The sequence below is a fragment of the Ceratotherium simum genome, chromosome 5, assembly GCF_057802395.1.
Source record: "Ceratotherium simum simum isolate JZ-2026a chromosome 5, ASM5780239v1, whole genome shotgun sequence".
NCBI classification, from domain to species: Eukaryota; Metazoa; Chordata; class Mammalia; order Perissodactyla; family Rhinocerotidae; genus Ceratotherium; species Ceratotherium simum.
The window spans coordinates 89,335,149-89,361,581 of NC_141904.1; the positions used below are offsets into that span (position 1 = coordinate 89,335,149).

Consider the following 26,433-nt stretch of genomic DNA (forward strand, 5'->3'; position numbering starts at 1 on the left):
AAAGAAAAAGAAAAAAGATGTAAAACCGAATTCCCTGAGCTAGACTTAGCGACTCCCATCTAACAAAGAGAATGTGGCGGAATTGATGGTATGACTTCTGATACTAGGTCATGAAAGGCCTGTGGCTCCCTCACTCTCTAGGTTGTGAGGACACCCAAGCAGCCCTGTGGAAAAGGCCACACGACAAATCAAAGTCTTCTGTCAACCGCGAGCAAGGAGCTGAGGCCTCCAGCCAACAGCCACAGCTCACATCTGGAAGCATGTCCTCCGGCCCTGGTCAAGTCTTCTGATGATGGCAGCCCTGGCTGAGATCTTGACTGCAGTACCCAGAACCAGAACTGCCCAGCTAAGCCCCTCCCAAGTCCTCACCCAGAAACCATGTGAGCTAGTAAACGAACACGTTACTGTTTAAAGCTGCTTTAGTTTGGGGGATGGTTTGTTATGCAGCAATAGACAACCAATACATTTCCTAATAAAAGTCATGCTTCATCAGAACATAGAGTACTTTGGGTGTGTTCATGGTGGGTGTTGAGGTCTGTTAGTAACCGTCGGAGGCCTGACAAGAATCATTAGCAGGTTGGAAAGATGACAAGAGACCCCAGGCAGGGAGCCAGCCGAAGGCTGAAGGAGCACCCCAGGGCACTGAGGTTCTGGGGGGCAAAGGGGGTGGGCATGCACATACCTGCTCAGGCCTGATAGCTGCCGCGGTCCCCCTCCAGCCAGCAGACTGACACAACACACCCTGGCCCAGTGCAGGCCAGGCGGCCTGGGGGTCGGGGCAGGGGAGCAGGCAACAGAGAGTTGGGGAGGTGACAGGAGGCGGAGTCCGCGTTAGCTGAGGCTCCAGGTCCCGATGCAGGCTTCATTGTCCTGTTGGACTTCACTTACACAACAAATGCAAAGACAAGATGACTGTGAATTTCAAGATAGCAGCCACAGAGTATTACACCCCACGCATGGGGCCCTTCTGATTGGGGACCCCTGTGCAATTACACCTGTGCATGCCCCTGAAGCTGGCCCTGGGTGGGGGAGAAGGTGGGGAGGGGGCATGAGGGAGGGCACTAATCCTACCACTTCTCAGAAAAAATAGGAGAATTGAATATTTGTGAACAGTCTTCATATCTACCACTCTTCTTTTGCCTTTTTTCTAGAAAGGCTTCTTTGGGGTTTGTCAAATGGTCTTCAATTCGTTAAAAATGTTTTCTGGGAAATTCTAACTAATGTCCTCTCTCACTTTTTAGCAATGAAATCATTCTGTTGCCCTCAAATTGCCAGCCCTCCCCACTCCGACCAAAATTTATCCTGTAATTTCACACTTTTGCCACTAGGTGGCGAACGTACTCATTGAAAAGAGGAATGAATGGGAACCCGTTCAAAATCAGCTCAAAGCAGAGGTCCCGGAGGCCCCGGTTTAATGGATTTCAATGTCCCCTTCTTGGGCATTTACCATATCGTCCCACCACTTGTGCTATTATTGACTCAATATTTTTCTTAGAATCTGCTCACTTTTAAGTTTACATAAATGATTTTAAGAAGGAAAGTGTATGTGCTCTAATTTAGAAGGTGACATAGCAGTAAGTTCACAGAAAATACAAGAACAGTGTTAACTTCTGACCAGGTGCATTTGCTGAGCCTGAGGCAACAAGCAAGGGTCTAAGTCCAGTGTTTAGGGCTGCCAAGTGGGAGGAGGGGGACCCGCGCCAAGCCAGGCTGTGTCGAGTCCTTATAGTCATGAGACAAAAATACTCAGACACCAGAATCAGATCAGAGCGGGTCAGGCCCACCTTTCACGCCCTGACAGCACCCAGGCAGACCCCCGCCCTTGGCTGGCTGACCCGGCACCAGCTGTGCCAGGCTCCGAGCATTGCACTTTACCTGCCTGACTCACTCAGCCCTCAAGTCCCCCGGGGGGGCAGGGTATTTTATTCTCCCCATTTTACAGATGAAGAAACTAAGGCAGAGAGAGGCTGAGACTATTGCCCAAGATCGCAGAGCTAATACGTAGCAAAACTGGGTTTGGAAGCCAGGCATGCTGCTCCACAGCCCCCAGACGGCTTTATTGATGGAGATGTGTGTCTGCAAAGAACCAGCAAGCGGGGCTTCTGGGGCAGGGGTAACCTATCTCCCCCTGCTTGCGCACAGGCTAAGAGTGCTAGATAATAGTCACCGCCTCTTAATCTCCTCTGCTTCCGGTGAGAAGGAAACATTGCTTCAGGGGGTAGTGAAGGATTCTGGGCCCCAAGATAAAGCTTTGCTAAGCAGCTCCCCTTACAATACAATTACCAGACGAAGGCTCTCTCCCTCAGGTCAGGGGTGGGAGGGGGTGACTCTGTCTTTTGTGTGTCTCGTTATTTGTATCATGGGCAGGTGCCACCAGAAGCCACCTAAGATCCTTGACCGACTTTCAGGCACCCATCTCTCTGTGAACAGCACCCAGCACACCTCCCCTGTGGGCGCCCGGAGTCCCTGAGGAGCTGCTGGACTCATGGGCAGACAGACAAGCCAACAGCAGTGCCACTACCTCAGCTGGGGAAGCGGGTCAAGGAGGGCTTCCTGGAAGAGGTCATGCCCTAGGTGAATCTTAAAGGATCGAGTGCACCAGCCACAATTTAGGGGAGGGCTCCAGAAAGAGAAAGGCACAGAGAGAGGAATCAGCATGTGGGTGGGGAGCAGGGGACAAGAACGATCTGCCATGAAGCTTCCTGTCATGAAGAGATGACAGGGGAGGCTGGAGAGGATGGCCAAGGAGAACCCTGCTGAGGAGTTGGATTTTATCCCGAAGACACTGGGGAGCCCTGAAAGGACGTTGAGCCTCTCCTGGGCAGTGGCGAGGTCAAACCTGCATAGCCAGAGGCAGAGACTGGCATCCAGGAGACAGCAATCCTGGAGAGATAGGGATTGGCCAGAACTAGAAGAGAGATGGTCAGCAAAGGAGACAGGTATGTATTGCACACCTACTCCGTGCCAGGTATAGGTGTAGTTACAATGGAACAGAGTCCCTGCCCTCCTGAAGTTCACGTTCAGCAGGAGGAGAGACTTCGTAAATGCACACAAAATGTAAAAATAAGATAATTCAGGTCCTGATAAGTGCTATGAGGGAAATTAAATGGAGGACCATGGTGCAGAATGATGGGAGGGCTGCCTTAGTTAGGGGGGCCTTTGCGGAGGGGTCATTTGAATTGAGACATGAATGATGGTCAGGAGGAAGCCAGGGAAGGGTCTGGGGGAACGGTGCTCCAGGCAGAGGGACCAGCAAGTGCAAATGCCCTGAGGTGGGAGGATGCAGGACCGTTTAAGGAACAGAAAGAAGGTCCGTGTGGCTGCAGCTCAGTGAGCAAAGAGGAGAGTGCCTGACGAGGTCGAGAACCAGGCAGGGCCAAGCCGCACAGGGCCTCATAGGCCACAGAAGGGGCTCTGAGTTTATTGTGTTTGCAGTGGGAAGCCAAGGGGGCTGACGGGAGACCAGGGCGGTGGCAGCAGAGGGAGACGTGGTTCCGCCCTGAATGTGTTCTGGGGCTGAGACCACAGGGATTACTGACCAGTCGGACAGCAAGCAGAGACAAATCCATGGAGGAGTTTTGTGGAGAGGCGCAGAGAAAGCGGCAGTGATTGGAGGGCGATGTGGAATTAGGCGAGGGTTTTTCAAAAGGGCGATGTCATAGGCCGTCTGTAACCTGATGGGAATGATCCAGTAAAGGAGAAACTGACGATGTGGGAGAGACAGGGGCAGGAGCGATGTCCTCCAGCAGGAGAAAGGGGGTAGGATTCAGAGCACAGGGTAGAGTGTGCCCTGCGTGCTGGTCTTCTCCTGCTGCTGTAAGAAATTACCAGGGGTGGCCCCGAGGCTTAGCGGTTAAGTGCGCGCGCTCCGCTGCTGGCGGCCCGGGGTTCGGATCCCGGGTGAGCACGGACACACCACTTGTCCAGCCATGCTGAGGCCGCGTCCCACATACAGCAACTAGCAGGATGTGCAACTATAACATACAACTATCTACTGGGGCTTTGGGGAGAAAAAGGGGGAAAAAAAGGAGGAGGATTGGCAATAGATGTCAGCTCAGGGCTGATCTTCCTCACACACAAAAAAGAAGAAATTACCGGAAATCTAGGGGCTTACAGCAACACTCGCTCGTTATCTCACACTTGGCTCGGGGCAGAAGTGCCGGCACAACATGGCTCTGTGTTCTCTGCTTGAGGTCTCACAGGGCCGAAGTCAAGGTGTGGGCAGGGCTGTGCTCCTTCCCCGTGGCTCCGGGGAAGAATCCGCTTGCCAGCTCATTCCAGCTCTTGGCAGCACCCAGCTCCTGCTTTCTCTTCAAGTTGGCAATGGCACAGCAAGTCCTTCTCGTGCTCTGAATCTCCGACTTCTCCTTCTGCTGCATCTCTCTCACTTCCTTTCCTGTCACCAGCAGGAGAAAGTTCTCTGCGTTTAAGGGCTCACACGTTTAGATCAGGCCCTCCTGGAAACCCTCCCTTTTTTAGGTCAGCTGTGCCTTAAAACACAACACAGCCACAGCAGTGATGTCTCATCAGTTCCTGGGGTCTGAAGATTAGAGTGTGGGCTCTTGGGAGTCATTCCTAGGAATTCTGCCCACCCAGCCTTATAAGAGCAGGACCCTCTTGTGCCGTAGCAGGTGGGAAGGCAGAACATGTGGGCACAGATATGGGCAGGTTGGCAGATTTGGTGTTGGGATACAGCAGCTGCCGTGACAGAGACCTGAAAAGACAGAGACTTAAACAAGATACAATTTTCTCTCTCATTCAGGGAAACGTCCAGCGAGGCATGCCAGAGCTGGATGGCAGTCCCAGAACCATCAAGGACCCAGGCTCCTCTGTCTTTTTGCCCTGCCAGCCTCAATTCAGGGCTACTCCTCATGGATGGAGATGGCCTCCCCAGCTCCCTGCAGCCAGCAGGAAGCAGAAGCAGGAAGCTGCTCACATCACTTCCTCTTTTCCTACTGGCGTACACTTGGTCACATGACTACATCTAAAGGCAAAGCAGGCTGGGAAATGTAGTCTTTAGCTAGAAGGCCATGTGTCCAGTTAAAATTCTATGTGTGTGGAAGAAGAGGAGAGTGGACCCTGGGGGACAGTGGTCATCCGCGAGTCAGCTTGTGAGGCCATGACGTTGAACAATATAAAAGGACAGTGATAGGGCCACTGGCCTGGAGATTTGATGAGGTCAGAGCCGGGCTGGAGCAGGCCTGCTCAAAGACGTGAGCTGGAATGGGGAGATGGTAGTCAGGGGGTTGGGGCTATTGAATGGAGGCTTCAAGGAGGAGCGGTTGCCGGTGAGGGCCAGTCTGTGGGGGTGGGCAGTGGGGTGGAGCCGAGGGCAGGAGCACAGGGGAAAAGAGGCCAACGGACTGTGAGGCCAGGGTGCCCAAGGGTCACAGAGAGGAAGGACGGTTCTCTGCTGGACAGGAAGCCATGCGTCCAAAGTGGGGGTCACCCATGAAGGAGAGGGAGTGACCAGGAGGGGGAGCAGCAGGCAGGAACAGGTGGCCTGGCAGACAACATGCATGTCAAAAGAGTTGGGGTTTGGAGTGAGGAAGAGAAATCACCCAGAAGCAGCAAAAAGGACAGGGTCCTGGGGGACAGCTGGGTTCCCACTCTAGAAGTGGAGGAGGAGGTCAGAGGAGAAGGTGGGGGTGAGCGTTGCTTGAGAGACATAGGAGGGTCAGCGGAGGGGGACAGAGAGCGAGCAGAGAATGGGGCCACAGAAGAGGGTACGAAGTCCAGGGATGTGCGGAAAGCAGTCAGCCAACCTGGCGGCTGGTGGGATGCAGGAGTGAGAGAGAGAGGGCCCCAGGTTTCTGGTGGGTGACCAGGTGGAGTGTGCCAGCCATCTCTAAGGTGGAGAGCGCTTGGGTGAGGGGCATGACTTTCACGGGGCAGGAGGAGACAGAGTCCGGTCTAGGCCATGGTGAGTGTGAGGGCCCTGCAGGGCACTCAGAGGGGGTGTTCTGGATGCCTAGGTCTGGGCTGGCGTTGGAGATGGGCGGGCCAAGTGCGTGCAGCTGGACTTGAAGCCAAGAGAGAACGTACAAGACTGAGAAAGGACCTGGTGCCCGCGGGGAGTAGCAACTATACCTGGTTTGGCTGTGAAGCAAAGGGGCAGAGTGGATTGGGTGCGGAGCGTGCTTTGGTGTTCAAAACAACACACACGCACACACACGCTAGATTTTTCCAGACGGAGGAGGTCATAAATATGCTTACAGACTGAGAGGAAGGGGCCAGAGAGAGCGGGCCTCCATATATAGAGAGGCGGGGGTGACCTAGCCTGGAGCCTGAAGGGGCAGGAGCAGGGAATGCCTCAGTTTCCCCATAGGGAAATGGGTATAGTAAACCAGGTCAGCCAACTTGGGCAGCCCTGGAGGAGGAGTCCCTCCCTCCCTCAGGAAGCCCGGACAGCTGCCCCCTCCCGCCCCCAGCCCCCAGGAAGGCCTGTCCCACTGAGATAAGGAGAGCAGGCCTGCCCTTTATGCCCAGAGATTCCTTAAATAAAAGATGCCGCATCCACACAATGGAGCCACCTCAATGCTGGTGACACTTGCCGGTGCAGTCACAGGCGGAAAAGGAGCTTCAAAGGAGCGTGGGCCCCGAGTGACCCTATTTGGGTAAGAAAACAACACACACAGGAACAAAATGAAAGGCAGCCTTGCTTGCTTCACATTGGGATTGAGGGACATTTTTATTGTCTCCTTCCCGCTCATCTGCATGTTCTAATTTTCCCACAATGAGAATGGTATTTTATTTGTGTAGTTTTTGTTGTTTTAAATTGTACATGCTAGAAACAAGAAGGAAATCTCAGAGGCCCGAGAGGAACTGAGAGCGTGGGCCCAATTAGGTCAGGTCAGGAGCCTGGCCTGGCGGCTGTGGGACCCCTCTCCCTGGGGCCCTTCCACCTGCTGTGAGGCATGCCGGCAGGTGGAGGGGGGCCAGACTGGGGTCCAGGAGTGGGGGAAGAGAAGGCCCCAGGAGGCTGAGATCCTGCCCAGGGTCCGGGCTCCTGGGGGACCCTCACAGCGTTCCCGCCAGGTGACCCACGGGAGCAAGCAGGCTCCAGAGCAGATGTGACTCCAGGCACGGAACGACGCCTTCCCCACCCTGCTGTGGGCCGGGCAGCAGGAGGTCGGGGACGGCGGCCCGCCTGGAAGCCTCCCCCAGGCCTCACAGGATGGCGCACGCCCAGCTCCGTCCCGGAGAGCAGAGCTGGGCCGAGTGGGGGCCGGGGGAAACCGGGGGCCCTCCGAGAGCCTCCCTAGGGAGGGCCGGCCCAGCCCCGCGCCCGGGGAGGACCCAGGCCAGTCCGAGAGGAGCACGGGACGAGAAAGAACGCACACACTCCTGACAATCGAGGGCAAGGGTAGTTTATCACAGGTTGTTTTACCAACATGGGGCATTATTTTACACTCACGTGCATTTCACTCTTATCACTCGACAGTACTTAATGGAAATTCCTTCAGCACCATTCTCACAGTTTTGTTTAATTTTACATAATGTCTATAACACTCCGTGGTGGGATGTGCCAGTATTTACTCCTTTTGTTTCCAGTTTTGTGCTACTATTAACAATGCTGCAGTACACATCTTTGCGTATTAAGAAAACAATCCCAGGGGGGCTGGCCCGGTGGCGCAAGCAGTTAAGTGTGCGCGCTCCGCTGCGGCGGCCGGGGGTTCGCCGGTTCAGATCCCAGGCGCGCACCGACGCACCCCTTGGCAAGCCATGCTGCGGCGGCATCCCATATAAAGTGGAGGAAGATGGGCATGGATGTTAGCCCACGGCCAGTCTTCCTCAGCAAAAAACAGGAGGATTGGCAGATGTTAGCTCAGGGCCAATCTTCCTCACAATAAAACACAAAACAATCCCAGGGGTCCTAGGAACAGAAGGGTGCTGATGGCAGCTGCTGTGGCAGGTGTGCCGAGAGGCTCAGCTAGCCAGCTCTCCCCTCTGTACGGTAAGGGGGCGGGTTAGAAAAGGACCAGGGTCTCTCCTGCTGATGGAGTCCTTTATGGTGAAATCATTTGTTCACTCGTGCAATCACCCAGCACAAACTAACTGAGGAGCCGTGACGTGCAGGCACCAACCCAGGCACTGTGACTTGCCCCCAAGGAGGGCGGAGAAGGCTCCGGCTCTCAGGGGGCTGACATCCTGGTGAGAGAAGCAGACGACAAGCACACACGAGAATGACATCCACTCTGTGCGTTGAAGAAGGCTAGGAGTTGCAGGATGCCAAAACAAAACAAAACAGAACACCCCTCTGTTGTGAACGTCAGAATAGTCCTGCGGGTCTGTGTGGACAGAGGGTGCGAAGCACCCTCGGCCCTCTGCCCGTGACTTTTCCTGCCTGGCCACTGTGACTTCTGGTGTTTCCACCCTGCTGTAAAGAACAGAACTCAGCTGGAGAGTCTCCAGGTCCCCTCCATCCCGGCTAGGGTGACAGCTGGCCCTGCTAATGTAGCCTCAGCCGGCAGCATAGCTGCACCAGGCCCTCGTTTCGCTCTCCAGCCCTACACCCCTCTGAGTTTTAGAAGGGTGTAGAACCCTCCAGACTGGGGGCCCAGGACCCTCTTCTCAGGTTGGAAGTCCTTGGCTGACACTGCTGTGATCCCGGGAATGACCCAGGGACCCCCTTCCTCTCCTCAGCAGCACCCCCATTCTGGGCACCCTTCTGGGTGCCTCTGGCCAAGGGCTCTGTCTACTCGGGTTGCTGGCACCCCTTCCTTATGTTCCCAGGCATTGCTCTACCCAGGCCTTCCCACACTTCAGTTCCCCCTACCCACACACGGGCGCAAATTTTGCCATCTCTGCAAACCCTTTGACTTAGTTAATATTTCATAATAGTGGCATTTTTATAACTTACTATAAAATGCATATGTTGATATTTTAATTTTATAATACAGTTTATAATATTTTACTGTTAGCCTTGATTTTGATTCATATTTTATAATATTAAAAATATAATTAAATTACAAATATGTCTCTTTTAAAGGGAAACATTTAACATAAATAACAGTAACATACATGGAAAGCTGATGTCACTCCACCAAGTAGAATGTATCATAGAATCAAATATAATGCCAATGAAACCATGGTTTTACATTCTAGCTGGAGACTAATGTCTGATGGAGGTTCTGAGCCCCAGGCCTGCAGCTCCTCGTTAAGAAGAAGGATCAGGAAGTGCTAGAAGGTGCTAAAGATGCAGTGGCACCAAAAGGAGACTTTCCTTACTTATTCAGAAGGACCAAAGAGAATTAAAAATTAAGTCGCTCTCCCCTCGTAGGATTCTCAGCCCGTGGGAGCTGCCCAACCTACACCTCTGTGAGGCAAGCAGGACAGGGAGCACTGCTCCCATTTACGAACGAGGAGCACAGATTCGGAGGAACAACCAGCAGAGCACTCATCTCGGGGGCCTCCTCCTCCCGGAGCCTTCCTCACCTCCTGGACCAGGTGTGGGGCCTCCTCGGCTCTCCCACACACCTGTGCTGAGGCTCCCCGAGGCACTGGCTGCACAGTGGGACATGCTGTGGGCCTCCCTCCTGTAAACGGGGGTTGACCCGCGGTTCTGTGCCAAGGCCCCGGGACCCCGAGGGCCCCTGCCTCTGCAGATAGGCGCTTCAGGGCTGCACTTGGGGGATAAGCCAGGCTATTTTCATCACTTCCTTCCTCTCACTCAAGCAGTGACCACCATCGGCTGCCTCACGTAGAGCTGCCACCACGGCCTCGACAGGACAGTTCAGGCCGCAGAAGGGGTCCCTCGACCGCAGGCCTCACAGGTGAGTGGCCCTCTCACTATCCAGCACAGCCTCCCCGCCATGGGCCCCTCCCAGCTGGGACGGGGGGACAAGGCCCACAGGGAGAGGGGAGGCTGGCAGTCAAGTCCTGCCTCTGTCCCTCCTTTGGCGGCGTTCCCCTTTAGAATTCGAGGTTGCGAGGGGGCGCTCGCTCTGAGACACTGAATCCTTGGCTGAGTCAAGATTCATTGGTTTATTCGACAAATGTTCGTTGGAAGCCTGCCGTGGGCCAGACCCTGGAGGGAGAGCTCATCTCAGGAAGGGGGAACAGCCCCCGACTGAGTCCTGGAGGAAGGCAGTGACCCAGACAGAAGACTGGGGCTCATGAAACTTGAGTTTGAGTCTAGTCCCTGACACGGACCACTGGGTGACCCTGCACAAGTCACTCTCCCTCGCTGGTGCTCGATTTCCCCAGGTCCAAGCATCAGCCTAGATCAACGCCTTTCCAGACAGAGCCCCTCCTGGGTTCACTTCCCTGTCCCTACCTCAGCACCCTCGCCCTGCTGTTTTCTACATCAGGCATCACGGAAGAGTTCACTTAGCTTTGGCGAAGCTGTTTGGAATCCGTGGGGCGAGGTGTGGTCTGTAAAGTCTACACCAGCAGCCTGACCCCAGGCTCAGGCGTGGAGGCTGAGAGCAGCCTGGGAGGCCCACTCTAAGGCCTTTCCCCAGGCTCTGGGGGCCAGGGACCAGGGCTGGGGGCCGTTTAGCAGGCTTCTGCTCTCCCCACCCCTGAGCAGGGGCTGGGGTCTCTGATAGGGGCCAGGAGGTCCCTTCCCCTTCCCAAGAACACACTGACCCCGCCCCCCTCCCCCTCAGAGCCACCCTCCACATCCCGCCTTCTGAGTGTCCAGCGAGGGTCAGCCAGGCCCAGGTTGGCTACGCTTCACCTCCGTCAGTCTTCACCCCATTTCACGGAGGAGAAAGCTGAGGCCTGAGAAGGGAGGTGAGTCGTCCCTTGACCCAGATCAGGTCCCACTGTGCCCAGTGTCCAGTGGCCCTCAGGATGAGGGGGGACCTCTCCCCCAGGATGAGGGAGAGCCAGGCCCTCCCTCATCTATGGTCACTCTCCCCACAGCCAGCCTGCCCAATGCCTGTCTGGGGGGCCCTGTTCCTGCTCTGGGCCGCGGAGGCCGCGAAGGACTGCCCCACACAGTGCACCTGCCAGGCCCTGGAAACCATGGGGCTGCGGGTGGACTGCGAGGGGCGGGGGCTCACCGCCCTGCCCGCCCTCCCGGCCCACACCCGCCACCTCCTGCTGGTCAATAACAGCCTGCGCTCCATACCCCCCGGCGCCTTCGACCACCTGCCCCAGCTGCAGACCCTCAGCGTGTCACAGAACCCCTGGCACTGTGACTGCAGCCTCACCTACCTGCGCCTCTGGCTGGAGGACCGCATGCCTGAGGCCCTGCCGCTCATTCGCTGTGCCAGCCCCGCCCTCGCCACCCACCGCTCGCTGGGCCAGCTGACGGGCTACGAGCTGGGCGACTGCGGCTGGCAGCTACAGGCGTCCTGGGCCGCCCCGGGGTTCTGGGGGGACGTGGCGCTGCTTGTCGTGGCCACGCTGGGCCTAGCTCTCCTGGCTGGCCTGCTGTGCACCGTCACAGAGCCCCTGGACTGAGCCCAGGACCCCAGGGTCCCCCCAGACCAGCGGCCAGGACGTGAGCCCCTGCTCAGACCCCACCAGCCCTGGTCAGCCCGAGCCGCCAGTAGCTCAAAATAGACTGGCTGCTCAGCCACTTTATCCAAGCTCGGAGATTTCCTCAGCACCTGAGTCTGGCTCTTTCTGGAAGCCTGCGTCCCTTTGTTATCACCAGATATCAAGTGGGGCTTCTCCATCCCCCAAGTTCCTAGTAAAACGGGCTGCCCCACACCAGCCACCCCCAAGTCCACGGTCTCTGGAGCTGCTCTGCCCCGTCCCAGGACTGGGTTCTCCTGGCCCCACATGGGCCACCCCGGACAGCCCAGGCCAATCTCACGTCGATACTCAGCCCTTCTCCAAACTCCACAAAAAGCTTGTTCTCACAACACAGCAGCGAGCAGAGCAGGAGGCACTGAAGACCCTGGGCGGGCGAGAGGAGGGGTTTCCATCTCTGCAATAGACATACCTCAAAAGGCACCTCACTGTCCCCAAAATGGCCGTCGGCCACTCTCCTGGCCAGGAGGCCACCTGGGCTCCCCTGGCCCCATCCTTTCTCACCTCCCCCTGCGCTAGTTTCTCTCTCCTTTTCCCCCTCTCTATCCTTGTTCTTCAGAAACAAAACAACGAATTCCTCCCTCTCCCATGGAAACAACTCCCCTCCAAGTGCTGACAGCAGAAACTTGCAAACTCTGGGGTCTCCCTTCTACCCCAAGCAACAGTCACCGAATTCTTCACACAAGACACTTCTCTTCCTCAGAGGAATTCTGGGGCCAGCAGTTAAAATAACAAACTTTCCTCCACCATACGAGACAGCATTTACTGGTCCGTTACTGGCCAAGTCACACCCAAATCTAATTACACCAATGTCCCCCGCTCAAGGACCTCCATGTTGTGGGCCAGCAGACCTGTGCGCCCATAAGAACAGTGCCGACTGGAGGCGGGCCTGTGGGTCAGAGGGTGCCACAAGGAAGGCCAAGCAGGTGCAGAGAGCCACTAGAGGGCAGCTACCCACAGAGGAGAGGCTGGAACAGGAGCCCAAACTCAGGGGGAGGGAGGGGCAGTAGGGCATGGTGGAGACTGTGGCAAACCAGAGAGCCCGTTCGATCCAAAGATGCCCAGCTGAATGCTGCCATGTGGAGATGCGGACCCAGGCGCCCAGTCCTCTGTTCTTCTAGAGATATTGGAAATCTAAATTTTTATGTGAAATCTCTAAATTATTCAAGTGTTAGCAACTAAATTAAACACTTTTTAAATATATATCAGCAGAACAAATAAAACACATTAATTGACGGGATGGAGTCCATAGGCTGAGGGTCTGTGATTTCTGGGTTAAGAATCACCTGTAACATGGCCGCCTAATGAGAACAATGGTACAAGGCAGCATCTACTTACGGGACACTTCGTATGAATGAGGCCCTGCGGGAAGCACCTCACGTTGGGCATTCTGTATCCTGTACAAACCGTGTGAGGAAGGGGCTGTTCTCCCACACTGTGTGGAGGAGGACGCAGGCCCAGGGCCCCCCACGTTCACTTCACAGGCATGGTCCCAGACAGGCCCCCTTTCACACCTGAAAAGTGCTCCCTTGAAAGCTTCCTGGCCCCTGGGGCCCCCTAGAACTAAGGCCCTGCAGCCCCCAAGTCCCCACATGGGGTGCCCCTAAATTCTGCCCCTGCTCCTTCCTGAGGCCAGTGCATGCGGCCACAGGGCTGGTGCTACAGTGGTCACCATGCCAGGCCTGGATCCTGTTGGCTGAGTGGTTCGGTCCAGTGAGAACCTGTCAGGAGCCTGGCAGCCCGGCGTCACCAATCAGACTTTCCTGAGGGTGGGGAGGAGTGGAGGGACATTCAGTGACCAGGCGGGGATTTCCCGAGGTGCATAAGGGATCCACATGGGAGCCGCAGGAAAATAGGTCCACTGGGAAGTTCTATTCACCATCTCCGTCATCCCCACCATCTCCATCATCCCCGCCATCTCCATCCCAGGCCAGCAAGGCCACCACCAGAGAGCTGTCTGCACAGTCCCACCCGCTCCACAGCCACCAACCCCAGCATCAATACCTCCCACCACTACAACCAACCGTACCACACAAGCCACCACTGTCCCCTGTAGGACAACAGTCAGCCACAGTCACCTCCCCACGGCCAGCGACACATTCTCCCTTCCCCATGGCCACCAACCCCATCTCCTCCACGACCACCGGCTCCCACCACAGCCTGCACACTAGCCTCATACTTGCCACCCCTTCCGTTCTCTCCAGCACAGCTGCAGACAGCAGCCCCATGAGTCAACACTGCCCCCCCCACTGCTGTCCCCCTACCACCTCTGTCACCACCAGCTCCAAACAACCGTGGACATCAGCCCCATTATAAACAAAACACCAACTCTGTCATCACCGTCAGTCCATCCCAACAGTCACCATGACGTTATCCTCACAATCATCTCTTTAACGAGTATTTTCAAAATCCCCAGCTGCCCGTGGAGAATTTGCCGGGGTAATTCTTACCAGCTGCTGTGACAGCCACCCTACCTGGCTCGCCGCTTACCCCAGTCAAGGTGCGTTGCCCCTCACACCTCGGTGTGCTCAGTTGTTCACCAGGAGGCCTTCTTCAAGCTTCCTGGCTCCTGCTAAGCCCGTCTTCTAGGACCTGCTCAGAGCCCTCTGCTGGTCTGCTGCATTCCTCTGGCCAGCGGGTGAGCAGAGAGAGCGGAGAGGACTGCACGGATGTTGGCGGCCAGGCCCGGAGCGGTATAGGCGACCTTCACAAGCGGTGGCTCTCTAGAACCCAGTCAGTGGCCCCACCCTAACCGCAAGGGAGGCCTGGACACCTGCTCTTCCTGCGCACCCCGCAGCAAGCAGAAGGTGGGCATCTGGCATTGTCGGCCGTGCGCTCTGTGCTAAGGTAATGCATGCTTGATCAGAAGGCCACTCTGTAGAAGGGGCACTTATGAAGTGGGGGCACTCTTAGGGGCACACGCTGAGTCCTGGCCCTGAGCCACAGCCAGCCCCAGCCCAACACAGAGTGCCCATCTCATATTTTCTGCATATACACTCGCCCAACCTCCTGTGAGCATGCGTGCACGCGTGCGCGCGCGCGCACACACACACACACACACACACACACACACAGTCTCCCCAGGACTCCCTGCCGGGCCCAGCCAGGACTCTCACCATCTCCAGCCCCTGAGGATGACGCCTCAAACTAGTTGAGAGCGAATTCCCTTGTCGGGCAAAGGATGCTTCCTCTCTGGAAAAGGGCCTGAGCCAGCCCCTGTGCGCGGGCCTGAGACGGCAGAGAGCAGAGGGCGGAGGGCTCTGCCCTCACTCAGCTCTGCCCGAGTTGGGGAACAGAGAGTCCATGGCCTGGGGAACCTTCTAAGCACAGGGTCTGATTCAACAGACACCCCGGCCTCTGACTGTTGGCTTTCTAGATGGCTTTGCAGCTGGAATCTGCATTTTAAATCACTCTGGATAAGAAGCAGTGATGACTTATACTTCAGGCTTTGGGAAATGTCTGAAAATCTTGGGAAAGTTTTATGTTTTTAGGTAGATCTCTAATAAAGTGGATTAAATTCAGAGAGGAAGGCTAAACTATATTGCTTTCTTAATTAAAAGAATTAAAATGATACACCCTTCTCCAATTCTGGTGGCCACTGCTATCAGTTTGATGTGGATCCTTCCAGACCTTTTCCAGGAACTTACAGATGTGTGTATGTGCCCACCGAAAATGTGATTGTCTTATGGCAGGTTTTTATGTAAATGGTATCATATTTATATATTCTTCTGAAACTGGCTTTTTTTCATGGCCACATAATTTACAGATCTGTCCATGTTAGCCACCACTCCACCCACCTCCCTCTTAAATTGTTGCACGGTATTTCACAGTGTCAGTGTTCTACGGTTTATTTGTCCTCTGTTCATAGAGGTGCCGTTGCTCCAGTGTTCTCCTCTGCCATCAGCGCTGCAGGGAACCATCTGTGCACCTGTCTGCTTATTTCTCTAGACCACCAGTCCTCAAAGTGGGGTTCCAGGGACCCCTGGCGTCCCTGAGACTATTTCAGGGGGTCCACAAGTTCAAAACTATTTTCATAAAACGAGACACTGTTAGCCTTTTCCATTCTCATTCTCTCAAATTAAAAACCCTCTTAAAATAAAAGGGAATTTTCCAGAGCCTACATGATGTATGATGTCACAATAGACAGACTGCAGTAGTAAACATGAGGCTCCAGCCAAGTTTATTAAGCCAGACATTGAAGAGCTTTGCAAAAATATAAAACAATGCCACACTTCTCACAATTTTTTTTGTTTTGGAACATACCTATTTTTATCAAAATATTTTATTTAGGTAAACATCCTTGAAACTTAGCACATTTTGAATGAATTAACACATAAACATTTTTAAATTCTCTCAGCTTTACTTTCACATACTGTAAACTATTGACAGACATAACCCACATAAGCAAAAGCTCTTTGTGGTCCTCAAACATTTCTAAGAGCGTCAAGGAGTCTTGAGAAGGAAAAGTTCGAGAATCGCTGCTCTAGACCAAGAAGTCAATTGCTGGGCATTGGGGCTTTGACTTTCTAAGATCTGACGCATGACGCTCCCCAAAACTTTGCCCTTTCCGCCACTCCGATAGGCAGGACATTTCAGGATGCATTTCCCGGCTTCCGGGGGAGGCTGAGGTCTCTGCATTTTGCCTCCTTCCCCTGTAAGCAGCCGGGAGACCAGCCCTCTTTCCGTGGGCGGTGGCCCGCTTTCCTCCCGGCCTCCCCAGACGGCCCGGGCCAGCCTGCTGACCCCCTCCTCGAATCCTGCCCTTCAGATGAATCCCCAGAGGGCTTTTCATGCACCCAGAGCGTCACCACACCTGAAAGCTTGTAGCAGCCTCGTGGCCGCTTTGCCAGCATTGGGAGCTAACAGTTTTTTCAAGTTTTCTTTCACTTTAGTAACTAAAAAATAGTATCCACTGCAAGGTCTTATCACTTGCATATCCCTGACCGCTAACAGGATAAACACTCCCCCGGGGGATTTGTCCTATCATTTGTGCCTTCCCGGAGGTGAATTCTGTTCAGAAGAACTGCCCTTCTATCCCTTCTATCTATTTTGTCTATACTGCTCGTAAGCTTGAATGCTTGTGTTTTTAGTACGTGTCATGAATGCTCAATGTTTTCATGTGTAGCTAGTTTCAGGGAATTCTGAATTCATTCACGGAGCAAGCTGTGGAGAGAGAGAGAAGGCCCAGAAGTGTGGATAAGCCACCGATGGTCCTAACCCTGAGTAAGGAGAGAGTGGAAGAGGGGGTGGGGGTTTGAGCAGGCGGGACTCAGCTGCAGGGCTCAGCTCTGTGTCCTGCTGCATTTAGCCAGCACGCAGGTGCCAGGCACCGCTCCAAGTGCCTCCCTTATGAAGATATGTAATCCTCAGAACAACTGCACAGCAGTGGGTGGTGGGCACCATTGTCGCTTTCCTTTGCCCTATTTCACAGATGGGGAAACTAGGACACAGAGAGGTAAGCAGCAGAGCTGGGATTTGAAGCCAGGCAGGCTGGCCTGCAAGGCCGGCCTCAGAAGCCCTCCCATGGCTGCTCACAGGCGCTCAGACATTGCTGAGTGGCCCGAAAAGTCTATCTGGCACAGAAAAACGATCCGGGGAGGGATGCACGAAATGGATGCATTAAATTCTGAGATGAACACAGTTGTTTTGAGGTTTAAATAAGATGCTACCCCAAAATAGTAAACTCATGCTGATTTGTCACAGATAACGACACGAAAGGGCAGTCATCACTGTCCTATCACAGAAAAATAGCATTTATTTTAAGCTCTCCTGTTGTCCTACGCAGGAGGCAAAGCCCCTCCTTTCACTGAGGCCCTGCGCTGGTGCTGGGTCGTCATCCCCACAGGGTTTATTTAACCCTGCAGCAAGCTTCTCAAGCAGGACATATTTTCTTGTTTTAGGCCTCCCCAAACTGCCTTGAACCATGACATCATTTCATGAGCACTCCTAGAAAGGAGGCCTGTCGCAGGAGCTTTAAATAATTCGTATATGCAGGGATGGGTCAACATCTGCAAATCAATCGTTGTGATTCACCACATTAACAAAATGAGGAATAAAAATCACAAGATCATCCCAGTAGATGCAGAGAAAGCATTTGACAAGATCCAACATCCATTTAGGACAAAAACTCTCAATAAAATGGGTAAAGAAGGAAAGTATCTCAACATAATAAAGGCCATATATGACAAACCCACAGCCAACATCATACTCAATGGGGAAAAACTGAAAGCCATCCCTCTGAGAACAGGGACAAGACAAGGGTGCCCACTCTCACCACTCTTATTCAACTTAGTACTGGAGGTTTTGGCCAGAGCAACTAGGCAAGAAAAAGAAATAAAAAGTATCCAAATTGGAAAGGAAGAAGTAAAACTCTCACTGTTTGTGGATGACATGATTCTATAAATAAAAAACCCTGAAGAATCTACCAGAAAACTATTAGAAATAATCAACAACTACAGCAAAGTTGCAGGGTATAAAATCAACTTACAAAAATCAGTTGATTTCTACACACTATTAGTGTATAGCAGAAAGAGAAGTCAAGAATACAATCCCATTTACAATCGCAACAAAAAGAATAAAATATCTAGGAATAAATTTAACCAAGGAGGTGCAAGACTTATACACTGAAAACTGTAAGACGTTATTGAAAGAAATTGAAGAAGACATGAAGAAATGGGAAGATATTCCATGCTTACAGATTGAAAGAATAAACGTAGTTAAAATCTACAGCAATCTACAGATTCAGTGCAATCCCAATGACACTCTTCATAGAAACAGAACAAAGAATCCTAAAATTTAAAGACCCTGAACAGCCAAAGCAATCCTGACAAAAAGGAACAAAGCTGGAGGCATCAGAATCCCTGACTTCAAAATATACTACAAAGCTATAGTAATCAAAACAGCATGGTACTAGCACAAAAACAGACACACAGATTGATGGAATAGAATTGAAAGCCCAGAAATATAGAAAGCTAATCTTTGAAAAAGGAGCCAACAACATACAATGGAGAAAGGAAAGTCTCTTCAATAAATGGTGCTGGGAAAACTGGACAGCCACGTGCTAAAGAATGAAAGTAGGCCTTTATCTTACACAAAAATTAACTCAAAATGGATTAATGGATTAATTAATGGATAATGTACATCTGAAATTACACAATGTTATAAGCCAATATGACTTCAATAAAATAATCTTTTTAAAAAATTCATAGAGCATGGCGTCCCTGGAATGGTGAAATTCATAGCAACGGAGCTATTACACAGTGGATTGCCAGGTAGGGGCAGAGGAGGGGCATGTTTAGTGGGCACAGAGTTTTTGTTAGGGGTGATGAAAAAGCTTTGGCTATAGATCATGCTTATCTTTGCACAACAACATGAATACCTTTAACGCCGCTGAACTGTACACTTACCAATGGCTAAAATAATAAATATTATGCTATATTTACCACAATAAAAAGTGATAATAAAATAACATTTTAAAAAGCAATATAGCAGATCTCTGTAAGTTCTTTAGCCAAACATAGTCCCTATGAACACATTGTTATTCTGAGTCTTGTTTACATAAAGCATTTCTCTTTTTTCTTCTCTATCTCTGGGAAAGATACGTTCTCACTGAAGCCAGTGTGAAGATACAGAGGAAACCATCACAGATGGCTCCTCCCTCAGCGGAGCCCCTGGGGGAATGTGTGCAGGGAGCAGGGAGGGGTCGAGGTTGGAGCTTTGGGAGCCCCCAGGGGAGGGACTGGGTCAGACTCAGCTCTGGGACCTAGCACTCAGCCCAGCCTGAGTTGGGGGCTCAGAAGCAAACTTAGTGGAGGCTTTGAGTAAGTCCCTTTGGGCCCCTGCCTCAGTTTCCCTGTTTTCAAGTCCAGGACTGGACCTGGTGCCCTCTGAGTTTGCCCCAGTGTCTGGGCAGTCCTGGTGTGGGCAGAGGCAAGGGAGGCCCCTCAGGATGGCCTGGCCCTTGTCTGAGCCTCTGGGAGGTGTGGCGGGGCCCAGCTCAGAAGAGCCCGGTTACGGGTTTCCTTCCAAGGGGCACGGGTGGGCTTGGGGCCACCTTGCTTTCGATGAGAGCAGGAAATTCAAACAACAGGCGTTTCTTCTCCCTGGAAAAGATGGTTGGCAAGTGCCTGGAGTGCAGCCCATCTGGAATGTCCAGGACTCCAGGCCTTCCTCATGCAGTCGATGGAATTCAGCAGGCGTCTAGGCACCAGGGACAGAGACAGGAACGGGAGCCCTGCTCCAGCCCTTCAGTTTGCAAAGCCCCTCCCCACCAGGGATCTCATTGTGGCTTCCCGGGATGCAGGCAGGACAGGAAGCCATGTCCCACACCTGAGGAAACCGAGGCTCTGAGTAGAGAAGCAACCCGCCAACATCCTACAGGTGTCCCCAGCAGAGATGGGACCCAACCCCAGGCTTCTTCCTGCCCTGCGGGCCCTGGCTACTTGTCTGCCAGGGGCCCCAGAGAGAAGGTCTCAATAGGGCTCCTACTCCAGGCCTGGGTCAGCAGGGGAATTGGCTTGGCGGGTGTGACTACTGGTGGGGATGTGGTCACCTTGGCCCAGCTCATAGCCCACAGGTGACAGAACCACTCGCAGGAAACTTTGGTTGACAAAATCTGATCATGGTTTATATTAGCTTTGGCTCTGCCTGCAGTTTCCTAAACGGCAGCTTTCCATACACACATTTCTATAGACTTCCCTCCCTTCCCTCACCACACCAGTCCTCCTGTGAGACTAAAACGTCAATCTTCCTCCTGCCGTGCTTTATGATTTGTCACATCAGCACCACCGAGGCCTCAGACTGTCCTCCTCCTGCGGCCCCCAGCTCCTGCACTCTGCCCTCTAACACCAAGTGCTCCTGTTCTTGGGCAATTTATAAACAAGAAGAAATTAAAACCTTTCTCCTCCTGCCAACCCGATGCCCTCACAAGCCTGCAGTGGGGAGGCAAAGGGTCTGGTTTTGATGCCTCACAGGGCTCCACGCCCTACCCCAGCCTCTGCCACTTGGACTGGATAGAGGGCATCAGTATCTCACCACTTCCTCCCAAAGTCCCAGGAGGAGACAGGTGAGGGTTCCCACCCCTGCTCACACTAACTGCAGCAGGATCCCGCTGGGGGCCATCAGGGCTTCCCCAACTCCTGCAGGCACCGTTTGACTAAAACGAGCAGACAGGTCCACTGGAAGACTAGCAGCAGCACCCCACCCTTTCAGGTGTTTTCATATCTGCTCCCCTCTTGCTTCACCCCCCCACCCCAAAAAATAATGTAGAGGGAAGGTCTCCTGTAGGGCTGACCCAGTACAGAGTTCCTGTCACAGAGTATTTTTCTGCAAGGCACTGAGCCTGGGTTTCTGCCTCAGTAAGATGAGAAGTGGGGAGGGCAGATGTGCTCCCAGGTCCCTCTCGCTGGGCTATGTGGGAGTCTGTGAAAACTGGCATGTTTGAGGGGCTGGGAAATAGTGGAGGGGCCTCAGGGCAGGGGAGCCGATGATGTTGAAGAGGTGCGGTGGGCCTTGAACACGGGGATGTTCCTGAGGGTCTGGGGCTTGTCAAGGAGTCTGAGCAGGGGCAGCCGTGTAAGAGCACTCCCCTCAGGTCCATTTGGCGGCGTGAGGGGCTGCAGGGCCATGTAGAAGCTGAGAAGGGACAAAGCCAGGGCAGTCCTCCAGGGAAGGCAGGCACCTGGTCTGGGGGTAGCAGAGTTGGTGGGAGGGCGCTGTGGAGGTGGTGGAGGTTGGAGTAGCGGTGCTGAGAGCCAGGTGATCCCGTACTTCCAGTCAGAGCCTCAAGTGTGAAACTGGTACCATCAAATGAAGCAGGGTTCACTTGGCCCATGTTTATGATAGTTTGGGGTTCTGGGAGGAGAGAGAGAGTGGGATGGATGGCTTTTCTTTGGCCACCAGAGGAACTGAGGGCTGCTCCCGGGAGGGAGACTTCCCAGCCCTCAGCTAGCGCGAGCCCAGGGCACCTAAGGGTACAACTGCTGCCGCATATTTTTGCATTCTTACTGCTTTTAGTTTTCTAGTATTTTGCAGCAAGCTCTCTTCTACACTAAGAGTACAAGGTATCATGGTTGGTGTCTGGTCTTCTTCATGGAGTTTTTTCACCTTTCTTTCTGATTGGGGCACATTTTCAGCACTGGTCTGGGCACTACCAAATAAAGAAAACATGGATGATATTGTTAGAGGCTATATATTTTATAATGGTAACTGTAGAAGGAAAGAAAAAGATGAGAAAAGGAAGGAAGGAAGGAAGGAAGGAAGGAAGGAAGGAAGGAAGGAAGGAAGGAAGGAAGGAAGGAAGGAAGGGAGGGAGGAAGGGAGGAAGGAAGGAAGAGGAAGGGAGGAAGGAACCAAGGAAGGAAGGAGGAGAAAGGCACTTGTTCCTCTAACCACTTGGAGGAGCTCTGATACACGGAACAGTGGGGTGACAGCAGATGCTTTCAGTTATCAACTAGGATGGTGCCACCGTGTGGCAATAACCCAAACACAGAGAAAATTCACTCCGTCTACCCACCATTAGCTTTAAGAATGTTAAATTCTTGATACATTAAAAAAAATTGGGGATGTGCGTTATTTAAAATTTTGGGCGGTGAGACATCATAAACATTTTTGCATTGCTCCATTTCAAATGAGCATAATTCAATTTCAGATAAAATGCCACTGTGCTATTCAGGAATTTACCACGAAAAGAGAGGAAATGCAGATATTTTTTAACAGCTTTATTGAGGTATAATTTACTTACCATCCATTGTAAGAGTACAATTTAATGATTTTAATAAATTTCCTGAGTAATGCTACCCTCGTGACAGTCCAGTTTTAGAACGTTTCCATCACTGCACAAATGCAAGTGGTGGCTGGGCTTTCTGACAAAATCCGTACCCAGACTAACACGCTCCCACCCCATCCCAAACCAATTCCAGGCAAGGCTAATGGAAAGGCCAGTTCAGCTATCCAGCCACTTGCTCACCTCGCCCGGAAACTGTCAACGTTGTTCCTTCCTTTCCCCATGCCTCCAGTGGGTGAGAGCCTTGGCTCATCCTGGCTCCTGGACTCACCTTTCCCTTCCCCCTCTCCACCTTGTGCTCTGGGTAGCCACTCTGAGCTGGAGGCCGACCTTGTTTTCTGGAGTTCTGGGCTTTGACATGCCCCACCTTCCCAAAGCCAACCCCAGCACGCGGAAGCCTTCCATCCCACATCTTTCAGTCTACTTCTACCCTGGAATGGAGGCTATTTCCTGCCGCTCCAGTCTGATATAATAAAGCTGGGCTCCCAGAATTGCTTTTCCATGGCACTTTGGGAGTTCCTGCCTTGTATTCTTGGGTATTTCCCATGGGAGTGGAGTTCAAACTGTTCCAGAACACATAACTCTTCCACCTTCTCCATACATCTGCCTTTGCCTCTTCAGCGTCTCTCCCCCACCTGGCCAGTGAAGCCAGTCAGGGGTCTTCAGGGGTACTGGTCCTGGTGGACTTGCTCTCTGCTGTCTCCTTAAGCTACGGGGAAGGCCCTTTTCCCTTTTCTACTGGGGAGGGTATGGATTTTTGTCTGCTTTGTTCACTGATATATTCCAAGGCACTAGAACAGTACCTTACCCATAACAGGCATTAATCTTTTTTTTTTTTTTGAGGAAGATTGGCCCTGCGCTAACATCTGTTGCCAATCTTCCTCTTTTTTTTTTTCCTCCCCAAAGCCTCAGTACATAGTTGTGTGTCATAGCTATAGAGTTGTGGCTCTTCTATATGGGATGCTGCCTCAGCATGGCTTGATGAACAGTGTGTAGGTCCACACCCAGGATCCGAATGGGGAGAACCCTGGGCCACCAAAGCAGAGCATGGGAACTTAACCACTAGGCCACTGGGCCAGTCCTCGAATTTTTTTAATTACATAGAATTGGAGTGCTGTAGCCCCCTTGTAAGAGGGCATGAGTGTTCTTAATTCCCTCCCATCTTGGTAGTTGGGAAGCCCTTTGGAGGACAGGTCTTATTTCATCTATTTTAAGTCTCTTACAGACGTTTGGGTCTCATTTCTCTGAGGACCCGTGGTTCACTGCACCATCTCGGGAGCTGGTCTGCCCTTCCACAGAACTCTCCATGAAGCTCCCTTGTTCCTCTGCTTAGGCCCCAACTGGACCCATAATGCCAACTGAGCCAGCCCATTCTGAGCCGTTTGGGCAGCTACTTCAACCACTGCTAGGCTGCCTTTTGGGGCTGGGATCTCCCAACTCCTCCTTCTGGCCTAGTCTCCCACCAAACGGGGCTCCCTAATTCCACTCTCCCCAGAATCCTGGGGGGCCCCCTCCCCAGTTTTGTAGCCAGCTTAATTTCTGGCCTCACCAAAGCCTTCTTCCTTCCTTGTAGTGTGCCCCCAGGCCTTTTCCTTCTTCGGGATGGGAAAATGCTACAATCTATCCCATCCTCTGTTACAGGGATTCTGCATTGCCACCCTCTTAGTGAGAGCACCTTCCCCAGTGATTCATTCTAGAGGACGCCATTCTGGGTCCAAGGGCTGGGTTAACAGGCTCCCAGGCCTGCAGGCCCAGAGACCCCACCACTCCCTCCAGCCTGCTCCTGCCTGTGCGTCTGAAACACCAGCAGGTGGGGGAGCCCGGGCTGACCAGCCAGGCCTGGGAGGCCGTGCGGCGCGGGTCGGCCTAAGTAGGTGGTGGGGCGTGGCGAGTGAGGGGGCGGTGCTGCGCGCGGGGTTGGGTTGTGGGCGGGCTCAGGGGCGGAGCTGAGGAGCCGAGCGTTAACGGGCCGAGGGCGCCACTGAGGGCGCCGCCAGGCTGGGGGTAGGGCCGAGGGCCGTGCTGAGGGCCGAGTTTGGCCGGGGGCGGTGCTGAGAGCCGGCCTGGGGGCGGGGTCTGGCGGGGGCGGGCCTGAGAGCAGGTCTGGGGGCGGACCTGGCTGGGGACGCGGCCGAGAGCAGCGCTGAGGGGCCGAGTCCCGCCGGGGCGTGGCGGTGGGCGGGCCTGAGGGCGGAGTCTGATTAGGGTCGGGTCTGAGGGAGGGCCTGAGGGCCCGACTGGCCTGGCGCGGGGCTGAGGGCGGGGCGGAGGGCAGGGGGCGGGGCGGAGGGGCGGTGGGAAGGGGGCGGGGCGGCGGGGCGGCGGGCAGGGGGCGGGGCGGCGGGGCGGCGGGGCGGTGGGCAGGGGGCGGGGCGGAGGACCGGCCGAGGCGGGGCCGGCGGCCGGCGGCGTCTCTCCCTCAGGTGGTGCGGCGCTTCCACGTCGCCAGGCGGCACGCGGCTTCCGTGAGGCCAGGCCGCCGCCAGCGTTCGGAGCGCCGGCCCTTCGGCTCCCGCGCGGCCATGGCGGGGCCGGGCCCGGGCGACCCGGACGAGCAGTACGACTTCCTGTTCAAGCTGGTGCTGGTGGGCGACGCGAGCGTGGGCAAGACGTGCGTGGTGCAGCGCTTCAAGACGGGCGCCTTCTCGGAGCGCCAGGGCAGCACCATCGGCGTCGACTTCACCATGAAGACTCTGGAGATCCAGGGCAAGCGGGTCAAGGTGGGAGGCCGGCCTGGGGTCGCCGCGCCGGCTGGCCTGGCCCTCTCCGGCTGCCGCGCCGCCCGGGCTCCGACGGGAAGGCTTTCCCGCAACGGGATGGGGGATGGTGGAGGGGGGCGCAGCGAGCGCCCCGGATTGTTCCGAAGTTTCTGGCGAATACCTTTTGCTGCCTCTTGCCCTTCGTCCTTTCGGAGCAGGCCTGGGCCTCGGGGTCTGGGCCGGGTTGAGTCCGCCATCGCCGCCCTTGGGGTGCGTGTATGCGTGTATGTTGAGGGGAGGGCGAAGGAGGAGGCCCTGCCACCCCCCGAGCTCACATCCCGGGGGGACTTTGCTCCAGAATAACTTCGCCAGTGGAAGGCAGCAGGGCGTCTCCGAGTGCGGGGGACAGAAGGGCGCCCGGCCGGCCTGACCCCTCCCGCCGCAGTCGAGGCCCCGGGCTCGGCCCTCAGGTGGGGAACCCAGCCAGAAAACCACACCCCTCCGCGGCTAGGAGGGATCAGGAAGTAGTTGCTTCTAGGACCAGAGGGCGAAAACTTTTTGTCAGAATTTCCGGCCTGGCCACGCCTCCCTGCCCTCTCTTTGTGGACACGGTGGGGGAACTTGACTCAACTAGGGCCAGCACTGGGTCCCCTCCCCCAGCTGGAGTTTGATGGAAACTGAAAACTTCACAGGTGCCGGCAGGTGGGGGAGAGGATCAAGCTTTGGCAGGGGCTCCGAATAGAAATAGCAGGATGTCGTTGCCACGATGTCCTGGCAATGGTTTGATAAATAATATTTGTGATTAATGAATCAGAGTTTCTAACCTGAGTGTCAGCCCTCCCTAGCAGAGTAGGAGACCGTGGCCAGGACAGAGCATTGTTCTTGCTCAGTAACTTTACTTAACGGTGCTGTTCAGAAATCCTTTCCGTTCTTGCGTGGTTTTGAGTTCACGCGATCTCCAGGACAGCTCTTAGAGCCCTGGGCGGGGCAGCACAGGGCAAGTGTTATCTGCTGTTGTCTCCGCGTTTTCACGAACTTGAATCAGGGTGATTGGAGTCCCTTGGGCCCTGATGCTGTGGCGCTCTGCCTCCCTGGGCTGCTGTAGGCCTGCTTGTGGTTGCCTTGCGTCAGGATACATAGCTCTTTGTTTCTGCAAAATTGGGATAATTTCTGGGCGTTACCTCCCTCCTGCCCCACCATGGAGAAAAAGTAAGGCAACGGTCTTTATATGACCACAGTGCCGCTAGAGTAGTTGTGACAGGGGAACCAGAAACTCCCTGCCTGAAGAGTTTTCTTTTTTTTAATAGTCTTTTGGGTTTCTGTGTGTTTTGGTCTCCTTGGGATAGGAAAAAAGAGTAAGGTGTGGCAGGTAGCTTTGAGTTATTATTCAGGACCATCCCTTTAGAGCAGGTGGCGAGGGAAGGGCTGTAGGATAGGTGGAGCGTGTCCATGGGCGAGTCT

At 54.0% G+C, this 26,433-nt stretch overlaps 2 protein-coding genes across 2 annotated transcripts in view; both read left to right on the forward strand.

Annotated features, from left to right (window-relative positions):
• The first annotated feature begins 10,872 nt into the window (after positions 1 to 10,872).
• Positions 10,873 to 11,795, forward strand: GP9 (glycoprotein IX platelet). Its single transcript, XM_004442930.3, has one exon. The coding sequence runs from the start codon at positions 10,885 to 10,887 to the stop codon at positions 11,413 to 11,415; it is 531 nt and encodes a 176-aa protein (XP_004442987.2). The 5' UTR covers positions 10,873 to 10,884; the 3' UTR covers positions 11,416 to 11,795.
• Positions 11,796 to 24,709: 12,914 nt separating this feature from the next.
• RAB43 (RAB43, member RAS oncogene family) overlaps positions 24,710 to 26,433 on the forward strand; it is a 32,916-nt gene continuing 31,192 nt past the window's right edge. The window contains exon 1 of the mRNA XM_004442929.3: positions 24,710 to 24,993. Within this exon, the coding sequence (XP_004442986.1) occupies positions 24,796 to 24,993 (198 nt within the window). The 5' untranslated portion in view covers positions 24,710 to 24,795. The remainder of the gene's footprint in view (positions 24,994 to 26,433) is intronic.